Here is a 26082-nt window from a genome sequence, read left to right on the forward strand (position 1 = left end):
GTATTGTTATAATAATAAAAGGGTAAATAAAATATAAGATTTATTTTCCAATACGTATTTTGATATGATGTAATTCATTTTAACAAAACACGACGAATTTATCCAATGTGAATGTTAGGTATAAATTTCGATTACATTAGGGAGACATCTCAACATTTACTTTTTAAAATTGGAAAATATTGAAAGTTATCAAGCTTATCGATGTAATACGAAGTTTTATATGTAAATGTAACATTGTGGTATATTGTTATAAAGCTCTCGAAACATCAATTCATATACTCCCCTCATCCCATGAAGCAAGACAAAGTTCTTCTCAGCACGGAAATTAAGAAATTGATATTTTATGTGTTAACTATTAAGTGTGGTAGGTGAAAAATGTAAATAAAGAGTAAATTTTTTGCTATTTTTATAAGCTGGTCTTGCTTCGTGGGACAGACCAAAAAGGAAACTTGGTCTTGCTTCATGGGACGGAGGGAGTATTTTTAAACATAAAAACTCTTGTGAAATCGATTGTATGATGAAACCGACTTTACAATGGTACTATTTCAGCATACAAATTATACTTTATCATTTTAAAGTGTCATTTGCATGTTGAAGTAGTGTCATTATGAAGCTGGTTTCACCATGAAACCAATTTTACAGAGACCACCTAATTTTTAAAACATCAAATGATCAAGAAATTATATATAATTCGAAACAATATATAACTTGGCTTCTAATTTTTATATTTTCACGTGGTAGGTACATAGATTAAATATTTTAATTTTCTAGTAGAAATAAAGAATTTTCCATAAAAAAATAGAAATAAATAATTTTAAAAATGGTATGTTAATTTAGAACTAACTTTTATTTATTGATAGGCACACCACACATAAATTATAAATAAATAAAAGCATGAGTACGTTATTCCAAACGATGATCTCAACATCAAATTACTTAGATCTTATTTTATAAATAACTTTAAAATTTATATTTCTTTCGTCCATAAAAGTACTAGTATAATTTTATTTTCGTCCATGTAAAAAAAATAGTTTCTTTTTTTTAAAAAAATACCCTTATATTCTAAACATTATTCATATTCAAATTTACAAAAAATTAATTATTTTAAATATATAATTTACGTGACAGTGAGAATATTTTTAAACATTAAAGTGGTCACGTGGGAATGTTATGAACAGGCATTATGGGCAGCAACCAGTGATGAGAAAAAGCATCAACAACTGTGGCGCCACGAATAAGCTTAAATTCCACGCGACTTTCCTAAACTTGCATATAAATATATAAATAAATCGAAAGGAAAATCGCGAGCTTATTGAACAACTATAGAAAAACAAATTAAAATAAAAGTTGTGCTTTGATTTAGGTTGTTTGTTTTTTGAAGGAAAGGAAGCAGAAAATGTCGTGGCAGAGCTACGTAGACGATCACTTGATGTGTGAGATCGATGGAAATCATCTCACTTCGGCAGCTATCATCGGCCACGACGGCGTCGTTTGGGCTCAAAGCGCCAACTTCCCTCAGGTTCTTCATCTAGCTCCTCTCTCTAAATTTATTTCATCTTGTTAATTATGTGATTGAAAAATAATTAGAAAATGAATGATTTGGATAGTTGATGAGCTCCTAATCTTATAGTAATAGTTTTTTTTTTTACTTATGGGAAGTAAGGATGTGTAGCTAAGGTTGAACGAGCAAGGATTCGAATTTGTGATTGTGTTGGTCTAGCGGTGTATTAAAATCCAAGATCCAATGTCTCGGATTTGAATTCATTTTGACGGGATCTTTAAATTTCATTGTTAATTTATCAAAAAAAAAATTACGAGTGGTTATAGCAAGAGTTTGGTATATATATAGATTTCCTAACTTTCACCATTTTTTATAATAATCCTAAACTTGAGTTCTCACTTCAAAAAGCTTCAACTCAAAACAAAGTCATTTAGTTAGATTCTTAAGTTTTAAGTTATTTTCTTCAAATTTACATTGAATAATGCATATTTTGTTGATTCGACTTATTATTCTATCGTCGGATTCTATAAGGCGTGACATATTCTTTTATTTTTTATTTAAGTCCAAGATTTTTAAAGTGAAAATGCAAGTTAGCGAAAGTTGGGAACACAAACTATGATTAACTATAAACATAGATAGGATTGGAGTGTTGTAACTTGATTTGAATTACTTTGAAATATGTGGGATTATGAAATGAATATTTGGATGGAATTGCAGTTTAAAGTTGAAGAAATAGTTGGGATTATGGAAGATTTTGATGAACCAGGAAAACTTGCTCCAACAGGCTTACATATTGGTGGCACTAAATATATGGTTATCCAAGGTGAACCGGGAGCTGTAATAAGAGGAAAGAAGGTAATCCTTTTTTTTTTTAATATATATACTATAAATTCAATCAAAATATCATTATATATCTCACAAAAATAAATACATGTATATATAACATTCTTAGACAACATATGTTACATATGATTACATTAGATGAACACGCAAATTTGTTTCGGATTACTAGTTTCCAAATTCGGATTCAAATTCTTATTTGGTATCGTATTTTTGTAACTTAATTAGTTGGTGTTTGGATCCAAATTTGTCTCATTTGATGTATATTGACTTGTAACACCTAATGATGGACACATTAAGAGGTAAGGGGAGCTCAAGCCCCCCACAAAAAAAAAATACTTTTTATTCTTAATTATAAAATCATAAAATACAGCTCCTTTTAAAGATTTTTTTCTACGTTCGTCCCTGATTACATCATCCGACGCAAAACTCCTCCGATGGCGATGTATAAAATTAATCATCATCGTCTAGCTATATCGTGTACATATAAAAATTGGCATATCAGCACTATTATTATTAAAAAAAATGATTTTAGCTCTCTTCAAACTGTTATTTTTTTTTTTTGCATCTCACTTTTTGTTTCTTGAAATTATTCGTTAGGGCGCGGGTGGAATCACGGTGAAGAAGACGACCTTGGCGTTGCTCGTCGGGATATACGACGAGCCGATGACGCCGGGGCAGTGCAATGTGGTGGTTGAGAGGATCGGCGATTATCTAATCGAACAAGGTCTCTAACTTCGATATAATTTTCTTGTTCGTTTCATTGGTGTGTCACGAGTGATTTGAATATTGTTGCATCATTTAATCACGAGAATATTTATGCATACTACATTGATGTATAAATAAGAAACATTTTATTGTGTCGTGTAGATTATTTACAAAATCGGATGTTGTTATATACTCCATATAAATAAAAATTGTTGAGCAGGGATATTTTCATTCAATCGGCATTGTGTGGATTATATTTTCATTCATTTGTACTGATTTAATTAACTCATTAATATAATACTATATAATTTCATGATATTATATATATATATATATATTATATTATAAAAAAGATTAAAAATAGTATTTCATTAATAAAATATTTTATGGTGGTACAAGAATTATGCTAGGTAAATGCTGAAATACATTCATTTATAAAAATTCAAACTTGGTCGCCAAAATAATTTAATCCCAAAACAAGTCGATCCCCAATTCATTAACTTGATCACTAAGCCAAAGCTAATTAATTCGAGTCATATCTAACATTATTTTCAAATCAGAAAAGCAACTAAAAATTTGAATTTGATGGCAAAAAAGTACTAGTTCATATGTAAGAAAAAAAATGGAAAAAAAAAGTGAATAGTAAAAATGGTTCAAAAACTTTTTGGAAGTTTCTCGTCAAAGTTTGATTATTGGAAGCTTATTGATTGATCTTATATGTAGATAGCATCATAGTAATAGTAGATAATTAAAAATTAGTACTAATATAAAGTAGATGGAGCAATAAAGACTATGAAATATTTATCCTAAAAATATCGTTTGGGTAAAAAAAATTCACCACCCCAAATATGTGTTCTTTCAAATTAAAAAATTTAAATATTATTATTAAAAAAAACACAAACTAAATTAGTATAGTACTCCCTCCGTCCCAAACGAAATGTTATTTCTTTTCGACACGGAGATTAAGAAATGTGTATAAAGTAGATAAAGTGGATTGATGGAAATTATTTAAACATTAAGTATAAAGAGATAGTGTGTTGCCAAAAAAGGAAACAAGACATTTCGTTTGGGACGAGGGAGAATTAGCCAACATTCAACTTCATGAAGCGGAAAAATTGATATTGGAGGGGAATTCAATTTGCAATTGGTCTAATCCAAAATTTACGACCGTGGGTCCCATCACCGAGCCGCCACGTCGACAAACAGACTATAAAAACGTGTAAGCGCATCGGATTGTTGTCTGCTAGTTTTCGAGCTCTAATTTGTAATCTCGCAGTTTTCAATTCGCATTTGAGAGAGAGAGAGGATTTGGAATCAAGGATTGAGGGAAATGGGGATTCCGTCAGAGTTGAGGGATTTGTATGCAAACCGCAAGAGTCCTCTGCTGATCCAATCTCCAGCGGAAGATGAGAAGATTCGTCGTTCAAGGCAGTGCACTCAAGGTTTGATTTTGTTTTTGATTCAATCTGAGAACTGTTTCTGTAACTTTTTTTTCGCAGTTAGATTTTAGGACGATATTAATTCGTGAAGCTTATCGGGTTCCCTCCCCTCTTTGATTGGTTTTGTGGCTATTTAGAAATTATTTTCGTTATTTAGAAATGATTTTCGTTTCAATTTTGATTAAATTAGGGTGTAATTAGAATTTTGGGTTTCTATCGCAGATTATACAGATTTTTTTATGATATTGGTAATTTGATTTTCGTCTGGGAATCAACAGCATTTCAATTATGTTAGATAGTTGAATTTAGTTTTGGCATTTTTTTTTCTTCGTGTTGGCAGAGCTAAAATCATGGAGTTGTAATTTCTTCTCACTATTTTGGCTTTGCAGAAGGTGTGCGTGCAGGAGCCAAAGCTGCTGCAGTTGCCTGTGTCGCCAGCGCCGTGCCCACTGTATGTTAATTCTACCATTTATTTTGTTTCAGAGTTTATTTTGCCAAACATTTCTCAAGAGAGATTATAAGCTCCTAAAAGCTCAGTTTAAACACCCCCTATGTAGCTTTCTCGAATTACATTGTGATTCTTACCATGTTGTTTGACTATATATTGGCATATTGCATTTCTAAACTATGGAATAGAAATGGTTAATTGCCCTCAGATGGTGCGGGGTGGTATGAGCTAGGATTGATTTTGATCACTATTAAAATTGACAATGATGCTCAAACTATGCAATTCTTGATTCTAGTTTATAAAGGGTCTTATCCAGTTCTTTTTCTGGTTGTGTTCCAATCGCATTCCACAGTGCACACAAACACACACACACGGTATAAGACAAGAGTGAAAATACAACATAAGAAGAGAATCCTGTTGCCATAAGAGCTGCTGTAATGCTGTATTAGTTACTGATCTGATATCTTTTTACAAATTCTGTTTTGCTAGTTGATAGCTGTTCGAAAGATTCCTTGGGCGAAGGCGAATCTCAACTATACTGCGCAGGCACTCATTGTATCTGCTGGTATGTTACTATCTTAATTTGTGGTAAACAACTAGAAGCTTCTTATGAAAAAGTTTGTTTAGTAAAGACAACCTGAGTTTGAGGTTAGAACTTAGTGATTTTTGGCTTTAAACTCATCAAATCCACCCACCAGGCCATCCAAAGGAGGGGTTGCTCTTCAAATGTGTTTTCAACAATGCAGTTTTTGAGCTTTTATAGAACCATCAAGCTAATATACACCATTTACTTTGATGGATTGGTTATAGTGGTTACCATCTTATCCTTCAAATACTCAATCCTATGTTTTTATCAGTCTATCCTATACGAATTATCATGGAATGCCGGAATTTCACTCTTTACTTTTTGGAGATTTTGACAGAGCACACACACATATATATTTCAAATGTATGAAATGACTTTGAATTTTCTTTTGGGACGAACAGCATCAATAGCTGCATATTTCATCACGGCAGACAAGACTATCTTGGAGTGCGCGAGGAGAAATACACACTACAAACCCTCATAAGAAAAATGGAATTGGGGATGTCTTAGCTTAATTTGTGCTCACCTCTTTGTACTACTCATGGTGTCGTGTTTATATGCTGCTTTCCCAATTTTCACAAAAAATGTTAACATGAATCTTTTCAATACTTAACATTTGCTCATTGGTAAGAGCCTAAGAGTAGTTCCTAGAGAAGGCCTATTGGTGCATCTCCACATCATTGAGGCCCAGCTTGAATGGTTAAGTTGAGGCATCAAAGTCTCTCTTTTGCAAGAGGTTATTGGTTCAAGTTCCGCTAATGTCGTGTGGGTTGTGTTTTTGTTTATTTGGTTTGATTGTGATCTAGTTTGTACTAGTTTGACATTGTAATATATTTCAGTTTCATTATCTTTTGATTTTTAAAATGTTTTTTCTTTTTTTGGTTATTTCTTATTTTCAAAGTTGCATGATAATATATTGTATGACCAATCTCTTAATCTATATCTATATCTGTATCTGTATCTATATAAAAGCACAATCACTTTCAAAAAATAACAAGTTATATTTTCAACAATAATAATTATATTCTAACAAAAATTGTAGATAAATGAGGCAATATATTATCAATTTTGACAGTGCTTTAATCCGTTCAATATTAATTAATGGATATCTAATGATGAATGACATACATATAGGATCTTTCATATTGGTCACTTTGAGATTATACCCAAAGAAATTGAAACACCTCTTACAGGGAAGACATCCAAGGTGCAGCTTAGAGCTGATATCAAAACACTAAATGACAGACCATACACTGTTCTAAAAATATGCAACAATCCAGATATTGTGCATAAGTATGCCTCTAAGGGTCCGGATCCTGAAGAAGGAGAATTTAAAGCTGAATCTTCTCAAAAATCTTTTGGGGAAGAGTGTGAGGGGTTGTATTGTATTGTTGTTACACATAACATTTTTACATAATAGTCATATATCGTTATCTTTTCTTATCAAATACTCCCTCCAATCTTTTTTATAAGTCGTTTTATAAAAAAAATTGTTTGCAAAATATAAGTCGTTTTACGTTTAGTTACCCTCTCTAGCCCTAATCTCATTAATTATAGTCAAAGCTTTATCTAATAAACCTATTGAGTTAACTTTATCTGAACTTATGTTCTTTAGAATCGAACCACGTATTTATAGTGTCAATGTCCTATTTTTTGTTCCCAACTAGCTTGATTAAGTTCGTCGTGCAATAGTTGTTCTTCATCATTTTTCATTAACTTAAATGAAAATAAAATCTACAGTATAAGTATTTTTTTAAATAATTTATTTAAGGGTTTTATGCTAGTATTTTTTTAAATAAATTATTTAAGGTATTTATTGTTTCAACTTATTTAAACAAAACGACCTAGTATTCACTAATGTTATGTAACAACTAAAAAGGGTGGTCGGTTTTTCCTTCTCTGAGTTGCACCACACAATGATTTTTCAAACCACAATCTCCCGCATTTTCTTGGCGCCAAGCAGAAGCTCGCAGCGGCCAGCAAAAGCCCTTATCAATCAGCTGCTGATTCTCTTGAAGCAGAGCAAATCAATTAGATCAGTGCAGCAAATCCACGCGCAAATCCTGATCCACTCAATCCCGATGCCCATGCCCAATTATTTACTCTCCAAAATCGTCGAGCTCAAAGATTTTAGCTACTCCACCCTTCTCTTCCCCCAAATCCCAATCAACAGCTACGCATTCAATGTAATGATCAGGGGCCTCGCCACATCATGGGGAAACTTCGATTCCGCCCTAGAATTGTTCGTCCAGATGAAGTCCTCCGGCGCGAGGCCGGACAATTTCACGTACCCGTTCGTTTCCATCTCGTGCGGGAGCCTAGACGCGTTGGGAATCGGGAGATCGGTTCATTGCGAGGTTTGTAAGAGTGGTCTGCTGGTGGATTTTCACGTGGCGAATTCGTTGATCACGATGTACTCGAGGTGTGGAGAGATGGGGCTTGCGAGGAAGGTGTTTGATGAAATGACTGAGAGGGATCTGGTGTCGTGGAACTCGATAATATCGGGGTATTCGAGGGCGGGCTGCGCTGGAGAGGCGGTGGGGATGTTTGGTGAGATGAGGGAGGGAGGAGTGGAGCCTGATGAGATGACGCTCGTCAGCGTGCTTGCTGCGTGTGGGGATTTGGGGGATTTGGAATTGGGTCGATTGGTTGAGGAGCATGTGGTGAGGAAAGGGATGGAGCTTAATTCATACATTGGCTCTGCTTTGATTAATATGTATGGGAAATGTGGGGAGTTGCAGTCTTCGAGAAGGGTCTTTGATGGCATGAAAAGGAAAGAAATAGTCATTTGGAACTCCATGATCACTGGGTTAGTGTAATTTTTGTTTAGGGTGCGTTCTCTTTGGTTGTAAATTTATCATGAGAAAATGAAGGATTAGCAAAATTTCACCCTTTAAATCCTTCATTTTTTCCCCCACATTTTCTACTTTGGTGTGATAATATTTTCCCTCTTTTATAGTGTAAATGAAGAATGAGTAAGGGTCAAGTAGGAAATGTAGGAAAAGAAAGGATGGATTTAAATGGTGAAATTTTGTTTATCATTTCTTTTCACATGATAAATTTACAACCAAAGAGAACGCATGTATCTCGTTGTACATGCTGCCACCGATGATAATCTTCGTCTTTGTGTGTGTGTGTGTTTGTTTGTTTGTTGTTGTGTTTTCACCTGTGGTGATTGTTGATTGCATGTGAAACAGATATGCACAAAATGGACAGTCAGATGAAACTCTCTCATTGTTTGATGCCATGAAGGAAACCGGGCCAGAGCCTAATGAGATCACACTGATAGCAGTTCTCTCCGCGTGTGCTTCGATTGGTGCTCTAGATTTGGGGATAAGGATCGATAAATACGCATCCGAGAGAGGATTTCATCGTAATATCTATGTTGGAACAGCTTTGGTTGACATGTACGCGAAGTGTGGTAATGTGGAATATGCGTCAAGGGTTTTTGAAGATATGCCTGTGAGAAACGAGGTTTCTTGGAACACGATGATATCTGCACACGCTTTTCATGGGCGAGCAGAGGATGCGCTCGCCCTGTTTCAGCGCATGTTAGAGGAGAAAGGCTTTTGCCCAGACGACATAACATTCATAGGGGTGCTTTCTGCTTGTGTTCATGCTGGCTTGGTGGATGAAGGGCGTCGAATATTTGATTTGATGAGCTCCTTCTTTAAGCTGACCCCAAAAGTTGAGCACTATTCTTGCATGGTTGATCTTCTTTCTCGTGCTGGACGGCTGTATGAAGCTTGGGACTTCATTCAGAAGATGCCTCAGAAACCCGATGAAATTTTATTAGGGGCGTTGCTCGTTGCCTGCCAGAAGCTGAAGAACGTAGATATTGGGGAGAGGGTCAGTCGGCTTCTCCTAGAAATGGAGCCCTCAAACTCTGGAAACTATATCATCTCGTCTAAAATCTATGCCGATATGAGGAGGTGGGAGGATTGTGCTAGGATGAGAACACTAATGAAACAGAACGGTGTTACTAAAACTCCGGGATGTAGTTGGATTGGGACGGATGGCCACCTTCGTGAGTTTCACGCTGGCGATTTTTTGATTGAAGATGCAGAAGAAATTCACCGAGTTCTTGACATGCTATATGATGATATGGCAATGGAATATAGCATGGATGTAGATTTATCTCGAGGTAGAATTCTCAACTTATTATATTAGATACAGGATTTTATCAGGAAATTAATTGAAAGATATAGAGAGCACACCAACTCTTGAGACTTATTCTTAGTGTTATGTCACTGCAGATGTCCACCTGAATGTCCTAAACCATAAACCTGCAGTCGAGCCTCCATCGCCTATTCTATCTGCAATGTAGGCTTCGAATTTTGATGATTCGAGGATCTGATGCAGGAAATTGAGAAGTTTTTGAAGGCATTTACCAAACAGTGGGGATGCTTGAATGATGGCGCGGATGCTCTTGAAGTCTGAAGCAACTATCGTATAAAAGCACGAGTTATCCCTCTCTCGCTCTCGGGTGCTATGTTGGTAATGTTGCAAACTGCATTTTCTCACATGCCATTAAGAAGAATCAAGATTTAATTTGCAAATATTTGGTCTTCATTGAAGATTTATCAGTTCTGTTGAAGCTCAAGTTAGCTCATTTAAAATCAAGTCCATTGAATACCTAAGCTGACTGTATAAGTGCATATTAATATCATTGTGACCGTTGTATTTATGTGAAGAATGGCATTTGATTATTTCATTTTTATTGCACCCTAAATTTCACCAACACTATTTCCTCTACAGGCTGGACTTCTGTATTTGCTTGTTGTGATTCTGTGAACACCGAATAAGTCGGATACCTCGAGCACAGGAAGAATCCTCCAATCAATCTCTCATCCAGCACCATTCTGTCTCTGATATATTTGGAAAACACATCTGTGAGGTTAGAAATTGATGGTGTTTGCCTTGTGGTCTTCAGGCACATCGAGCTGCCTTGTTAATATCGTGCTTCAACTCTGTTTCCTTGTGCTAGGGAGGAGATGAGTAATGCTTGGCGACTGCACCTATGGAGCCTTCACCTTCAAATGATAGATCATCAGATTGGTGAGCAATATGTCACAGTTTTATATATGCATATATCTATATGAAAATGAAGGTCTTATATGTATATGCCTATATGGTGGCACTTAAAGGTGGATTATACATGGACTTTTTTCCCACCTAAGCACCAAAATGCACCTAAGAATCCGGTGGGCGATTCATCCTTCCATCACCGGACCGGATTCTGTAATTTGGTGTGTGAATCAAACTTTTTTCAAAGTTGAGGTTCTTAAAGTGAAAAAGTGAGTCAGTGACTTTTTGGAAAACGTTGAAAGTTGGGAATAAAAATTATAATTAACCCTTTTGTTATATGCATATATCTAGATGAAAATGAGGGTTTTATATACTCCCTCCGTCCCGTCCAAGACGATACATTTGCTTTTCGGCACGGGATTTAAGGAGTTGTAGATTAGTGTTTTAAGAATGTAATAATAAAGTGATAAAGTAGGAGAGAGAAGGTAATAAGAGGATACTTAATTAGTGTTAATTAAGTGTTTAAAATTCCTTATTTTTTCCAAATATAGAAATGTATCATCTTCGTTGGGACGGCCCGAAAAGGAATATGTAGCATCTTGGGCGGGACAGAGGGAGTATATGCTTGTATAGTGGTGCATGGAATGAAAGTCAAGGAAAGGTGTCATTTGTGTACAATGAGCTGCAGGTGTTGATTCATGATTATCAAGTAGGTTTATTGTTCATCGCCTCAAATTAGCATTTGATAATTACTTGCAACAGTCTTTAACAAAAACCTAAAAAATGCAAGGCATCTGTGAATAATAAATAGTTCGAGACTTTCATTATTCTGCCAGATTTTATTACTCTCTCACACACAATTTTTATGCCGGACTCTTGGTGCCATTTGGTGTTTCTCTTCAAATAGTGAGGGCATGTTGGTACGTTGAATGGAGGAAGGAATGGAATGATGATTTTAATCTCTATTCCATTTCTTTGTTTGGTACAATGTTTTATTAGAACTCACTATTCTATTTTGAAATTTGAACCATCATTCCTACTAGATTAGGCATAGTCATTCTCCTCCTCAGACCATGGTACTAGTCATTCCATTCCATTATATCGAACATCTCCTAAGTTGCCGTCGACGATAGTGTCTTCGGCCTTTCTGTTTCAATATTCTACTTGGGCCTAATATCAAAAACTACTCCTAGCCCACATTTGAAATGGAATGGGTCTTCGCGGCCCAAATCCATTAGGCCGATTCAAATCCAAACCCAAACTTAGTTTCTAACATGTGAAAACACAACATCAGATATCGTAAAACTTGCCCAAATCCATTCGAGAAAAAAAAAATAAAAAAAAATGCAAACACACCAATGTATTCATGAATTAGATTCGCTATTTGTGGGATTTCGACTTGTCTGAAGGCTTAATGATTCCCATTTTCTCTGCGGTGGTTCGAATTCTTGTTGAAATGGAAGCGTCTTATTAGTTGAGTTGCGTGTTACCAATTGAGTTGCAATTTGTTGTCAAACAAATTTATGTGCTTTTTATTAGTTCGACACCCCATGCTAAGATATTTATTTTAAGAAGAGCTGTAAAGATAGACACATGCACAAACTGAAATTTAGATAGAGTTTATTTAGTGAATTGACAACTTTCACCAGTAGCAATTGCAGAGTTTCAAAGAAAGTGATACATAAAAGTTAGAGATGAAATAAATCGACAAATCCACTTACGCAGAAATGTCCACTTGTTTACATTCGAAAATTATTTCATTATACAAAAGGTTATATAGGCTATTTGGCATCAGTATCATCGTTTATGTAAGCGAGTTAACGAGCTTCTCTTGCTAGCTGAAAATACAAAGGGAAAAAAACAATTAATTTGTAAATAAAAATTTACCATTTTTTTTCCCAATACACAGACAAATGTATACCCACATGTACAACGAGAAAGACCTGAAAATAATTCTCAAGCTTCCTCTTGAGGGCTGCATGCTCTTGTTTTACCTCTTGGAATTCCCTCATGCACCTGCAGTGAACGACTCGTAAAAAATATAATTCTAAACAAAAAAGAAAAAAGATTATTGCGAGGAAAAAAGACTGCCAAAATCACGTAAATATTGTACAACGAGGACATAACACTACATTTAAATTTAGGGCATGAATATATGGAATAAGGGAAGCAAAAATACCCATCAAAGTTGCCAACTTTGCAGTATTCTTGAAATTGTGTGCATTCCTTCTTGACTCTTTTGGCACCAATGCTGCGTATACAGGGTCGAGATGATCAAATAAAAATCAACGGAATATTTTAATAAAAGAGAGGCGATCATCCATTTATCCTCAAGATTTTTGTTCAGCTCTAAATTTTGCACTGTGCTATTCTGCATTCAATCAGTTTTCCAGAAGTTGGTGTCATATTATATATACGTACCTAGAGCTGCTGCCCTTGAACTGATGCATGATCTTATCCAGTTTCTCGAAGTCCCAAGGGGTATTTTCTCTGGATCAAATAATATAAATGTTGGAAAATTACAAAATATGAATATCTGTGTGAATCATCATGTTTATATTTTATAAGAAAGAATCTTGGCGATGATAGTTCTTGCGACTCACAGTGTCAGTTCTATGCTTCGAATTAGTCGGACCGAGTCAGTGTAAAATAGCTTGACCACTTCTTCAACAAAGTTAGGGTTGACTTCATCCTGCAGATCTTCCAGTTGAAGGAACTGTTCATCAAGATATCCCTGAGAAAGAAACACTAATTATGAGAAATATGTCTTAGAAAAATTAAATGATAATTAAGTAGTAATAGTGTAATACTATACAAGAAATTATAGATCAATTAAATATCAATTCTCACAATGACTATCATTTAAGATCTGAAGTTTTGATAATGCCGCTACATTTTCTCCAAGAACATGTTGAGAAAAATATCTAATGGGGACTGATTTTTTTACATATTGTATGAAAAGAACAAAGTTTAGGCAGGCAGTAATATCTAAACCATCCAAAAGAAGTTCATTTGCTTAATCACTTGAGACAATTTATCAAAAAATGGCAGATTAAAACATTGCTAGGTTCGCTAGGAAAAATATTTTTGCTACAGTAAGGGAGACATTTAACCTGATCGAATAAAGCATTCCTCATATAGGCAGCTTGGCGTTCCATTGTATAGAATAAGAAGAGATAGCACAAAAGGAAGTGTCGAAATATTTGGTTTACAATAGGAAAAGAGCTAAGGTGGCATACGGTTATATAGGATAAATATTCCATGCATAGATGGGGGAGAAAAGATCCAAGGAAGGTCCCCCCCCCCCCTCTCCATTGCCACGTCTACTTTTTGTGTGTGTAATCTTGGATAGGAACGAAACACACATGCGCACACAAAAATCTATTGCAGCTGAGAGTTTCCACCATCCTACCACTTGTATGCATGTCATGTTCCTCGCCCATGTAAAGATTCAATGATTTCAACAGACGCACAGAGATTAAGAGCACCAAGTGCTTTCTAAAATGAAGTTAAGACTAACCGGATTGAAAAGGGGGGGATTAACAAATATCCTATATGTCAATGTCTACACAGAAGAGTCTATTACATAGCAGCTCTAACTCATTTATTTTATCGCGCGAAATCCTCTTATATATAAACAATAAACAAAATTGATAGTACTTATTTTGGTAGAAATAGAGCTTAATTTATTCCTCTTCCACCTGATGAGAGTCAAAAAAGCATAAGATCTTCCACATTTCACAAAAAGAGACTAAATATTAGTGACTTGAGGTTGCCAAGCCAAGACCAAAAAGTTAACTAGTATACTATTATTGGATTTAAATGCTAGAATATTTTTTTTTACTGGCCAATCACCTAATCATGGATGCTCCCCCATGGGTTGGGGTGTAAAGGCAAGATACTATAAGTGAGACATTTACTTGAATTTATCATATTCATACACTATGGTACAAGGTGTTCTTATCCTCAAAATACTTTACTGACTTGGCACTTCATAATAATTTGGGTACCCACTAGTTGATGTAAATTCCTGTTACTTTTGCCAGCATATTATGATATTCTTGGAGACACTTCCAAGTGACAAATGGAAATATCACAATCCCTATAACCAGTGATGTAGCCATAAAAACTTGTCAAAGGGGCCCAACTAATAATATTAAAAGCAATAACTAGAAGTTTCAAATGACGACAAAGCGCATGGCAGTTGGTAAGACGACAATATTAAATATTGAACAAGGTACGTATAATTTTTTTAAGCTAGAAATTTTTGTGGAAGATATATTTAAAATAAACTATCAATATGACTTATAATCAATTATTCATAACTCAATTTGCTTCTCTATTATATGCCTTAATATTCACATTTTAAAGAACTAAATGCACTTTAATAATTTAGTACAATTGTAATAGATAGAAGCATAGATCTAACCAAATAAATTATATTAATAACAAATAATAGTTCTGATGTTATAAATTATCAATCTATACTAATAGAAAAAAGAGCCTAAGGCAGTCTAAGGCACAACTTGTGGATTGCCTATTTTACCCCTGTTTATAGATATGGGTATTGATAAGGCTTATAAATAAATATATCCATCTAATAAATTATCTAATAAAAATAATGAATTAATAAATTTTTTTAAATAATAGATTATCAATTATAATAACATTAATTACACGTACAACGTACGTTCTTTCTGCTAGTTAACATAAAGATATGTTTTGTTAAATTTATTAACTTAATCTCATAATAGCTAGTACTATATATATTTCAAAATTCCAGTAATGTCTATTTCTGTGAGGTATAAATGGAATATTGATTCAAGCAGATGATGACTTAAAGAAGGAAGACATGTGAACCTGTTACCTGTGCTGTAGGCAAATCCTTCACATATATGTAGCCATGTTAAGGCCAAGAATAGTTGAAGTCTTGTCTACTCTAAACGGCTAAACATGATGCGCCAATACATATCTTTTTTTTGGAAATATGCACCAATACATATCTACATGAGCTGTGTATTGAGAATTATGGCTCCATAAAAGTATAGCTGATCATACAAACCTCTTTTCAGCAGCAGATAATTCTTTGTGACTCAAACTAACATAAATAAACTAAACTTAGACGTAAACCTAGTAGTTGGATATAGTCCAAGTTAATCTATGCCATCAAACTCACCAAAAAAGATTCTGCATTTGGCTCTGGCAGCAAACTTTTTTCTAACGAACTACTCAGTCCAACAACTAGACACATGAAATACACTGATATCATTTCCAAGCAACAAGTTGAAAATAAAACAAAACAAAAGAATAACTTATTTTCAGATTCGTTTGGCTAAAACAATGATATTAATGAGGTCCCATGAAGGAATAAACTACTAGATTGAGGAATCCCAAAAACAGAGACGATTTTCGACCATGGAAGAACAAAGAAGGAAAAATCTACCAATGATTAAAAAGATAGTGTAATTATTCTAGATAAGTAGCTCGGAATCCTTTTCATGACTCCTTATCATTGCAGCAATCCACCAGAAGGTGCAAAGTGAAAGCAGAGTCGAGGACAGCCTGCAAACTTTATTCCTTACCTACCCGAGGGAAGAGAAACGAACAATTAACCCATCAACAGGCTCTGTATAATGGATGATGCGGGTCAGTGGTCACAAAACCACCTTTTTGGAAGAATCAAAAGCTCTGCGTATAGAGTAATATGGCATATAAGGTGACTTGTTTTCTTTACCTGAAACAGATAGATTCTCTTTTCCTGAGACTCTATCCTCTGTGTTGTCGATAAGCCCACGGAGAATATGTTAATCATCGAAAATGCTCAGCTTCCTTCCAATCTAAAAGTAGTATGGCTAAAAGATTCCTTTACACTGAGCTCTCAAGCTTTTTACCAGACACTTCTAGAGATAATTATTTCTCTTTAAAGCTATAACCATGTTTCAGCAACTCCTTCTCCTAGCTCAAACCTCCTTCTCTCATAAATCCAGACATAAAAGAACACCGGATTCATCAAATGGACCTTAGACTTTTGGAATTTAAATTTGAAATCAAGACTTTGTATCTACATATCTCCAAAATTCTTGTTTCATAGTGTCACAGAAATTAGGTCATCTACATAACAATTTCACATGAAACATTCAACATATTCTCTTAACAGTAAACATGTTGCTAATGCACTCTTAACTTCTACATTGATATGACTCCAATCCTCGACCAAATTAACTGCTCATGACCTTCAACAACATACAAACAAGTAAATGGACACCGGAACAGCTCAACAAATTTTTCACATCAAATACGAGATTGAAATCAGTACGGATAGAAAATTGACATGTTCAGTGAGCTGACTCATTGCAAAAGGAGAATATCCACACATGGAGGGGTGAAAATGAAGCATACATGAATCATATCCACATTCAAAAATTAATTTTCGCTTTTTCATCAACAAATATCTCATGTCGTAAAAGATCAAATTTCAGCGAGAATTTTCCAAACTATTGAGCTACAATCATCACTGACCTCTTCGGCCGCAAAAATCAAAACCGCCGATCAATGATCATAGTCGTCTACGCACAAAAACCAGCGCCTTCAGCTAGAATATTCCCAATTTCCCATTAATAATCTAAAAATTGCAGTTTATACGAATGATCGACGACACTTACAATAAGAAACTTTTTACTCCCTCTGTCCACCAATCAACTACCCATTTGCCTCTAAAATTTTGTCCACCAATTAACTACCAACTCTGCTTTTTGGACATATATACCCTCCCTTACTTTTTAAATTACTAAACTTTACCAATTGAACCCACTACACTCTACCATTACTTGTCTACTTAATCTAATTTTGATGTTAATTAAATGGAGTAAGATATTTTAAATTTCCACTTTATTTATTTTCCAATTTATTTATTTCGAAATTTTCAGTATATTTATTTATTTATTTTGAATTTTCAGTTTATTTATTTTCTATTTTTTTTCCATGTTTTCAGTTTATTTATTTATTTATTTTCTGAAAATTTTAATTCCAGTTTATTTATTTTTTGAATTTCCAGTTTATTTATTTTTTAATTTTCAGTTTATTTTTATTTTTTTTTAATTTTCAGTTTATTTTATTTTCTGAATTTGCAGTTTATTTTTTTTATTTTCGAACTTTAAGTTGATTTATTTTCTAAAAAAAATAATTTTCCAGATTTTAATTTATTTATTTATTTATTTTCGAATTTTAAGTTTATTTATTTATTTAATTCCAGTTTATTGATTTTCTAAATAAAATAATTTTCCAGATTTTAATTTATTTATTTATTTTTGAATTTTCAGTTTATTTATTTATTTATTTCCAGTTTATTTATTTATTTATTTTCTATTTATTTTAATTCCAGTTTATTTTTTTTATTTTTTTTCCAATTTATTTATTTTTTGAAATTTCAGTGTATTTATTTATTTTCGAATTTTCAGTTTGTTTATTTTTCAATTTTCAGTTTATTTATTTATTTATTTTCTGAAAATTTTAATTCCAGTTTATTTATTCATTTATTTATTTCTAGTTTATTTATTTTTGAATTTTAAGTTTATTTATTTATTTATTTTCAGTTTATTTATTTTCTGAATTTTCAGTTTATTTATTTATTTTCGAATTTTTAGTTTATTTATTTATTTAATTCCAATTTATTTATTTTCTGAATTTTCAGTTTATTTATTTATTTATTTTCAAATTTTCAGTCTATTTATTTATTTCCAGTTTATTTATTTTCTAAATTTTCAGTTTATTTATTTATTTTCTAACTTTAAGTTTATTTATTTTCTAAAAAAATAATTTTTCAGATTTTTATTTATTTTTGAATTTTCAGTTTATTTATTTATTTAATTTCAGTTTATTTATTTTCTAAAAAAATAATTTTCCAGATTTTAATTTATTTATTTATTTTCGAATTTTCAGTTTATTTATTTATTTAATTCCAGTTTTTTTATTTTCTGAATTTTCAGTTTATTTATTTATTTATTTCCAGTTTATTTATTTTTTGAATTTTCAGTTTATTTATTTATTTTCGAACTTTAAGTTTATTTATTTTCTAAAAAAATTATTTTCCAGTTTTATTTATTTATTTATTTTTGAATTTTCAGTTTATTTATTTATTTCCAGTTTATTTATTTTCTAAATTTTCAATTTATTTAATTAAAGAGTAAAAAAAGAAAGAAAGAAATAGCTTATAAAAAAAAGAACACTTTAATAAGTCAAGGCATAATGTATGTTAAATAGCTAATGAAAGATTAGTAAAAGTAATCAAAATATATTAACACTACCCTTTTAGTCTTTTACACCACTTTTACACCACCTTTTTCAACTTTCTTAGTTTCCGTGCCAACCATCAAATGGGTAGTTGATTGGTGGACGGAGGGAGTAACTTATATCTTATGTATAATGGTATAATTTATTTAACAATCCATATTATATTATTAAAATTAAATAATCATGTATATTATACTTATATTCCTTTGTTCGAAAAAAATTGTGATTTTCTAAAAATTTATCACAATTTTTTCGAACGGACCACTTAAATTTGTCACTTTCGTTTGTAATAGTAGAGTTCACACAACTTCACTCATATTTAAAGTGAGATTCTTATTTGACTAATACTAATAATTTTACTTATATTTTATTAAAATTTGTATTATTATTTATAATGTGACAATTTTTTTGTGAAAAAAAGAGAATATATATTTACATATTTTATTTGAAAAGTATTGCACGGTGAAGCGTGCGGCAGCGGTCTAGCTAGCTAGTGCAAAATTGTTATTTTTGGTGTAGGTTAGTATCCTATTTGTAAGATTTTAATTGATCATTGAGATTCCAATTTTGATTACACTTTCAATTTAGCAAAATCGAAAGTAGAAATTACAAATGAGATGTAAGTAAATGGCTGTGAAATATGTGAAGAGATATCAATGAAATTAATTCAAAAATCTATAAACCGAGAATTCTACAATTAAACATCTTCTAAAAAGAATACAACTAACCGAGAAAATATATGCTCATATGATAAGCTAGAAACTATCGAGCTAGGAAAATTGCTAATTCCACTGCCAACATTAGGAAATGACAGGACTACCCCTGAGCCAACTTCATGGATTACATATCAACGGTAGTTGCGGTATATTGGAGTGTACATGCAGCTCTCTGCAAACTCCACGAGATCCTTGGGGCGAGGGAGACGAGACGCGAGGCCTGAGAAGGGTAAAATAGTCATTTCACGCCCTACGTCTTCCGTTTTTTTTTTTCTTTCCAGAAAGTAATACTGACTCGTCTCAATTCAATATTACCACATTTCCTTATTTGAACGTATCATTTCAATAAGTCATTTTCAAAATAGAAAATCGATACATAACAAATAGCCCACACAACTCATTATTTAGAGATCTAGGCAAGCATTACCGAGTTCATATGCCTTGGCGGCTACAGTGGCTGCAATTTGGGCTGAAATTTTTCTGATACTTGCAAATGGAGGGTATATCAGTCCTTTGTCAAAGTTCTCGTCCGTTGTCTGAGCTGCCAATGCTTCCGCTGAGAGCAAAAGTATAAGTTATAATGTCAATAGCAGCTCTCTGCAAACTCATACGAGAATAGAAGATGAAACACGATTTATGCAAACTTATACGAGAATAGAAGACGAAACACGATTTATAATAGAGGATCTCGTTCGCGTACTTACATGCTGCCAATAACAGATCATCGTGCACACGGATAGTACCAGAGATGATCAGTCCTAAACCGAATCCGGGGAATACATATGCATTATTTGACTGAGAAGATGCATCAATTGAGTTCATTTAGGAGAGAAAAAATCAAATGGTGAGATAAAAATTTTCTTTGTTGCTAGTTCTAGACTTCTAGGTATAGAGCTGAACCTGGCCTGTTGCGTATGTTTTCCCGTTGTACTCGACCGGGGGGAATGGGCTTCCGCTGGCAAATATTGCGCGTCCCTAAGAGAGTTCTCTAGGTATGTTAACACGAACACGAACACAAAACGATAAATATGTTCCGGGAGAATAAATGCATTTACCTCACTCCATGTGTAGGCTTCTTCAGCAGTACATTCTGATTGTGAGGTTGGATTTGACAAAGCAAGAATGAGAGGTTTCTGAAAGCATCATAATGATGTTATTAGATTAGTTTGTGCGCAGAGAGAGAGAGAGAGAGAGAGAGAGAGAGAGAACCTCATTGTTGGCAGCCATAGCCTCTACTACTTCTTTTGTGAAGGTCCTTCCCACACCAGAAGTCCCAATCAGAACTGATGGCTTTATCTCCTGCAATTAGAAAAAAACCATAGTATTTTATCAACAAAACCAAGATCAGGAGTTTTACACGTTACATTTTCGTGTTGCATCTCGTGTTTCAATTTTAAACGCATATTAGTACAAGAAGATCACACCTTAACTGCATCTAACAATTCTTGAACTGGTTCGTGCTCGTGAGCCCAAGGCAGTTTGAAATGCTGAAGAGACTCTTTACGAGAGCTGACAATCAACCCCTGTCATACAACGACAGAGCTATTCACGACCTTGATCGAATTTGACGTTCTTCTTGAACAAATATACACATGATCTTGCCTAAAACAGATGAAGAATACCATACCTTAGAGTCCACTAGCCAAATTTTCTTCCTTGCCTCCTCGACTGGAGTGTTTGCCTACAAGGGTAGTCATCACGATCTCATGACTAAAAGCTCAGCAAATGAAGATAGAGAGCAGATGGTGAGACGAGTAGTTACCCTTTTGGACATCTCAAGCGCGATAAGTTCAGCTATGCCGGTTCCAGCCTTGCATTACCCAAAATAGACAAGATTAGAAGAAACTAAAAAATGGTAGCTAAACATGCTGTTTTTCAACATCAATATCTTGGTCTTCATTAAACAGGCATTGGATGCAGAATCAAGAGAAAATTTGCCTAAAAAAGACACTTTTACTCTAAAACACATGGTCTGGTGTTCAATCTAAACGAGGAAAGAAGAGCTGCAGCAGATTGAGTCTAACCTCTCCGGCCCCAAGGAATAAGAATGTATGATCTGCTAAGTCTCTTCCCATTAGTTTTGAGGCTGAAACTACGCCGGCAAGTACCACGGCGGCAGTGCCCTGAGACAAAGAGAACAGAAAAGTTTAGGTCTTCCTCGAAAATGGAACGGAACTATAGTGTGGGGAGGGGGGGGGGGTTACATGATCAAGCAACCTCAAATTTGTTTTTCTATCTATCAGAATCAGAGTATGCGACGGATTTATCTATATTAGTTCTTATCTATTTAAGTTATCACCCAAAGCAAACACCCCTCGTGTTTGTTCACCTGGATATCATCATTGAACACAAGATGGGTCGTGCGATACTTGGCAAGAAGATCGAAAGCATTATGATTCGCAAAGTCTTCAAACTGGAAAAACAATTGAAATGTTAAATCAATCGAGGAAATATTGGCTTAATTTTTGCAGAATTGTTTATATATTTATGGTGTTGCAGACCTGTACTAGGATCTTCTCACCGTAGTTTTGTTTAACGGCGATCATGAACTCTTCGAGAAGCTCAGCATATTCCTACAGTTAGGTCGGAGTGTGAAAAAGTTTGCATCTCGTATAAAGAAAATATGGCTTTTAAGAAATGTCCAGAGTGTGAAACCTGCCCAGTAGCTCTGTTCTGCCTAAGGCCAATGTAAAACTCGTCATCCAACAACTTCCTGTTGTTTGTCCCAACGTCGAGTGTAATAGGCAGGCACTGTCAAATTGCAGATTAAGGTAAACGTTGTGCAGATAGAAGGGAAGTTTCTAAAAATAGAAACTATGCTCTAATTTCAGAGTTAGCAAACTAGAGATAAACAGAAGCCAGTTTTTTCCATGGCATGAAATAACATAACACAACATAAAGGATTATGGGCCACTATGTAGTCACTGCAATGTTAAAAATGAAGTTCACTCACTTCACCAGTACGACCAGTTTCATAAAAGACAAAACTAATCTTTGTACAGTGAGGGCGAAAACCAAGTAGTTGCTCTACACTTACAGCTGAAGGACGAACGCCTCCTAGAGCTGTATATAGAGATAGTTTTCCCACAGGAATCCCCATACCCTACAACATTATTGTGTGTATTTAGTGATCTATGATAAATTAATAGGTATTTCAAATTGAATGAATAAATTATAAGAACCTGACAGCCAAGGTCTCCAAGGCCTAAAATGCGCTCACCATCTGTGACCACAATCACTTGAATAGCCTTTTCAGGCCAGTTTCTCAACACTTCAAGAATCCTTCCCCTGAGAAAGAGACGTGGAACTCAGATAAGATAAGTTAAACGAACAATCTTGAATGATGTAAGAATGAGATGAGAAAAAAAAGGCACGTATGAGGACTACTTGTCTTTCAAGCTGATATAGAGTCCTTGAGGACGCCTGAAAATGTTGCCGTACTTCTGGCAAGCCTCACCTACGACGGGTGTGTAAACTACGGGAAGAAGCTCCTCAACATTATCTATCAGAAGCTTGTAAAATAGCCTTTCATTTCTCTCCTGGTACAAATTAGAGAGATAGTGTCTGGAGTAAGGATCACTGGATATCACAGTGGTGGACACAGAAAATTTTATAGAGGGGTTATTATTCGATTTTCAACTATCCAAAGCAAAAAAAATCAAGAAACAGAATCTTCTATATAAAATGTCAATTCAAGAATGGAGAATTCTGTAATTTTAGCAACTTCACCTGGAGATCCATCATCGCCATATATCTATGCAGCGGCACTGTATATTGGCGTAGAATGTGCAGCAACCTCTTCTCCTGCAGCCAAGTAATAGATCTGGTGAGAAACAGATGATACTAATGTCTAACAAACTGCAATAACTTTCTAGAAAACCTGCAGCTCTTGGGAGATGACAACTGGAGGTAGAAGGCCCCTCAAATAATGTGCATCTCTCTCTTTCTCAGAGAATGCCAGTCCTTTATTGTGGCGTGGATCACGCAACATACTATACCCACTGTAAAAACACACTAAAAAATGTTTATAAATCCATGTTGAAGAAAGTGAGTTTGACAAATTTTGAGATAATGTATAAATGCAAGTAAAATCGCACTTGAAATCCAATGATAGAACTCATCCATCATTTAGAATAGCATCATCCTACTAATGACAAAATGATAGTAAATCAACATTCAATATTGTGAGTTTGACAAGGATTTGAGATAGTAAACGTTGTAATCAACATCGCTTGCTCAATAAAATCCCAATTAGAACGTAATTTGCATGCTAACTGGTGATTAGAAGTTTATGGATCACCCAGCAACAGAAACAAATTATGCCCAATCTAAACACACAAAATCTGAGATAATAAACCCAATCTAAATCACAATTTCCACATAAATCCCACTAAAAATCCAGTGACATAAATCTCATCCATCATTCAGAGCAACATCATTCAACCACGACCGAAAAAACAAAATAAAAGTAAAAATTATCCCTAATTACTGAGAATTAAAACTTTATAGAATCACCTAGCAACAGAAATCGCCCACGGCGTGATCGGCTGATCCTCGGTGGCTCTGTCTTCACCGTAGATATCCAAAACACCACCACCAATTCCACATTTATCGATTAAGTCGAGAACTGATTCGCCGCTCAGCTCCTTCATCGTGCTCTCCATCACAAATCTCGATCGAACGCAACTACACCAGAAACAATTTCAATGTCGACAGAAACAAAAACAGTCTCCACTCTCAGAAATCACATTTTCTTTATTTTCCTTCAACGTCTTACTTATTGAACGCATAACTTCGAAAATTAAACAAAAAAAATATGAAGAGGAAGGAGATGCAAAAATGAGAGCGGTGTGAAGTGATACCTGAACAAAAATCGGATCCAATTGCACTTGCATGATTGAAGCTAGGAATAGAGAGAATGAATGTATGCATGGAAGATGGGAAAAGAAGTGCGTTTGTCCGTACACGTAGAGAGAGAAAGATGCCCGCGAATTTGAGGAGAGAGAGAGAAAGAGACGGTTTATTGTCAGTTGGAGTTTTAAACTGAAAGCTAGCTAGCTCACTCTTGAAGTAAATAACTAATTAACGGGCTTGGCCCAATTTCGTATCCAGCCCATTGAGATCAGCCCAACATATTTTTATTGCATGACCCACAAAGATTTAAGATTTTTTTTTTTCTTTGAGGAATAAGATTAAGATTTTATTTTACTTTATAATTGGCATGTAAATAGACGAAATATAAGTTAATTATGAAATTGAAAATGATTTTAAAAATTAATCACATAATACATGACCTTTAAATTTATTTATATTTTTAATTAAATAAGTCCTATGCTTAATTAATTTAACATGTTTTTTTTTAAATAACATGGTACAAAACGACGTCTTTGTGATATGTCATTTAAATAATAAAAAAATAAAATTAAACAGCGACATCCAACTAGCTATGTCAAGATTTTGGAGGCCGAAAAGTAAACACAACATTTTTTATACAAAAGTTGATAGTTTAAGGTTTAAATAAATATATCATATAGTTCAATATAATTTTTATACTTTGGGGTTAAATAACTAATACTCCAATTTTTTGTAAAGGTTTACTGAAATTTCACACTATCTTTTTCTTCTTTACATACATACACGACCTTTCAATTTTTTTTTAATTTCCTCATTTGATTCTAAAATTTTACCCAAATTGAAGTTGGGTTGGTAGTTGAAATTTTCAACGTGGCCAAATCAACAATTAGAAAAAAAAAAACATGGCACACTAATGAAGTACACTAAAATGACGTCATTTATAACTAAAAATGAGTTTCAAAATCTACAAATCATTCAATTGAGAAGAATTGGAGTAGATTAAGGCAAATTCACGATGAGTTCAAGAAATGAGTCACAACTAGAGTGAAGGGAAGATTTCAAGAAAGGTTTCATATCGCAAGGACATTTTTTTCAAGGGATATTGCATTTTTCAAGACCATCAATCCATCATCGAGCTCGTGGGTGGCACATGGAACCATTTTTTGAATTTGAAACTTATATTTAGTTATAAAATGACGAATGTTCTAATTGCATTGTTTTTTTCTTATCGTCGATTTGGTCATGTTGAAATTTCCGACTGCCAAATCAATTTCAATTTGAGGGGAATTTAAAATCGCATTCAAAATTAGAAAAATAGAAAAGTTGTGTATCTTTGTCCTTTTTTGTGTGTGTAATTTAACAAAACCCAAAAGTTCATGTATTTGCATACTAATATCCCTTTAAATAAATATTTTTTATAATTCAAAATATTTTTAATAAAACAAATAGTAATTTAGATTCAAATTGATATTTACCATTTAACTAATAAGTGTATTTCATACAATAAAACACATAAGTCATTACATATTACTATATTGTTTGATTTTAGGGGTCATATATGATATATGTCGACTGGTTAAAAACAAAAATTGCTTTTTTATCTGTCAGAAACAAAAAGTTACGTGCAATTTCATAACAATTTTAGAATAAAAAATAAATATCACTAAGTCGCA

At 33.8% G+C, this 26082-nt stretch overlaps 5 protein-coding genes across 15 annotated transcripts; 3 read left to right on the top strand and 2 right to left on the bottom strand.

The window, feature by feature from the left end:
- Window positions 1–1171: 1171 nt before the first annotated feature.
- On the top strand, window positions 1172–3285 carry LOC131015471 (profilin). Its single transcript, XM_057943894.1, has 3 exons — window positions 1172–1519; window positions 2219–2356; window positions 2942–3285. Exons 1-3 carry the CDS (start codon window positions 1397–1399, stop codon window positions 3074–3076), a joined length of 396 nt encoding a protein of 131 aa, XP_057799877.1. The 5' UTR covers window positions 1172–1396; the 3' UTR covers window positions 3077–3285.
- An 885-nt stretch (window positions 3286–4170) lies between these two features.
- Window positions 4171–6386, top strand: LOC131015476 (early nodulin-93-like). Its single transcript, XM_057943900.1, has 4 exons — window positions 4171–4491; window positions 4878–4939; window positions 5426–5501; window positions 5924–6386. Exons 1-4 carry the CDS (start codon window positions 4380–4382, stop codon window positions 6004–6006), a joined length of 333 nt encoding a protein of 110 aa, XP_057799883.1. The 5' UTR covers window positions 4171–4379; the 3' UTR covers window positions 6007–6386.
- Window positions 6387–7413: 1027 nt separating this feature from the next.
- LOC131015347 (pentatricopeptide repeat-containing protein At2g34400) lies at window positions 7414–11377 on the top strand. Of its 6 annotated transcripts, XM_057943719.1 has the most exons (6): window positions 7414–8331; window positions 8720–9666; window positions 9779–10019; window positions 10281–10419; window positions 10510–10580; window positions 11102–11377. In XM_057943719.1, the coding sequence occupies exons 1-3, from the start codon at window positions 7439–7441 to the stop codon at window positions 9847–9849; spliced, it is 1911 nt and encodes a 636-aa protein (XP_057799702.1). In that variant the 5' UTR covers window positions 7414–7438; the 3' UTR covers window positions 9850–10019; window positions 10281–10419; window positions 10510–10580; window positions 11102–11377. The 6 variants fall into 6 exon arrangements, with proteins under 6 accessions (XP_057799702.1, XP_057799700.1, XP_057799703.1 ...); XM_057943717.1 differs by having other exon boundaries at window positions 10510–11377; XM_057943720.1 differs by lacking the exon at window positions 11102–11377 and having other exon boundaries at window positions 9779–9986; window positions 10510–10886.
- A 773-nt stretch (window positions 11378–12150) lies between these two features.
- On the bottom strand, window positions 12151–17217 carry LOC131015453 (histidine-containing phosphotransfer protein 4-like). 6 transcript variants are annotated; one of them, XM_057943872.1, is made up of 7 exons: window positions 17070–17217; window positions 16285–16519; window positions 13154–13284; window positions 12972–13040; window positions 12730–12801; window positions 12476–12566; window positions 12151–12388 (listed from the first exon to the last, which is right to left on the bottom strand). In XM_057943872.1, exons 2-7 carry the CDS (start codon window positions 16360–16362, stop codon window positions 12368–12370), a joined length of 462 nt encoding a protein of 153 aa, XP_057799855.1. In that variant the 5' UTR covers window positions 16363–16519; window positions 17070–17217; the 3' UTR covers window positions 12151–12367. The 6 variants fall into 6 exon arrangements, with proteins under 6 accessions (XP_057799855.1, XP_057799851.1, XP_057799853.1 ...); XM_057943868.1 differs by having other exon boundaries at window positions 12151–12566; window positions 13664–16519; XM_057943870.1 differs by having other exon boundaries at window positions 12494–12566; window positions 13664–17217.
- Window positions 17218–19478: 2261 nt separating this feature from the next.
- LOC131015355 (NADP-dependent malic enzyme-like) lies at window positions 19479–24594 on the bottom strand. Its single transcript, XM_057943729.1, has 20 exons — window positions 24418–24594; window positions 24071–24241; window positions 23436–23556; window positions 23285–23359; window positions 22943–23094; window positions 22738–22843; window positions 22593–22658; window positions 22211–22306; window positions 22057–22128; window positions 21885–21968; window positions 21580–21678; window positions 21318–21365; window positions 21183–21236; window positions 20980–21078; window positions 20765–20854; window positions 20611–20688; window positions 20456–20530; window positions 20260–20350; window positions 19983–20111; window positions 19479–19775 (listed from the first exon to the last, which is right to left on the bottom strand). The coding sequence occupies exons 2-20, from the start codon at window positions 24217–24219 to the stop codon at window positions 19687–19689; spliced, it is 1773 nt and encodes a 590-aa protein (XP_057799712.1). The 5' UTR covers window positions 24220–24241; window positions 24418–24594; the 3' UTR covers window positions 19479–19686.
- Window positions 24595–26082: the final 1488 nt, after the last annotated feature.

The sequence above is a fragment of the Salvia miltiorrhiza genome, chromosome 3, assembly GCF_028751815.1.
Source record: "Salvia miltiorrhiza cultivar Shanhuang (shh) chromosome 3, IMPLAD_Smil_shh, whole genome shotgun sequence".
Lineage (NCBI taxonomy): Eukaryota > Viridiplantae > Streptophyta > Magnoliopsida > Lamiales > Lamiaceae > Salvia > Salvia miltiorrhiza.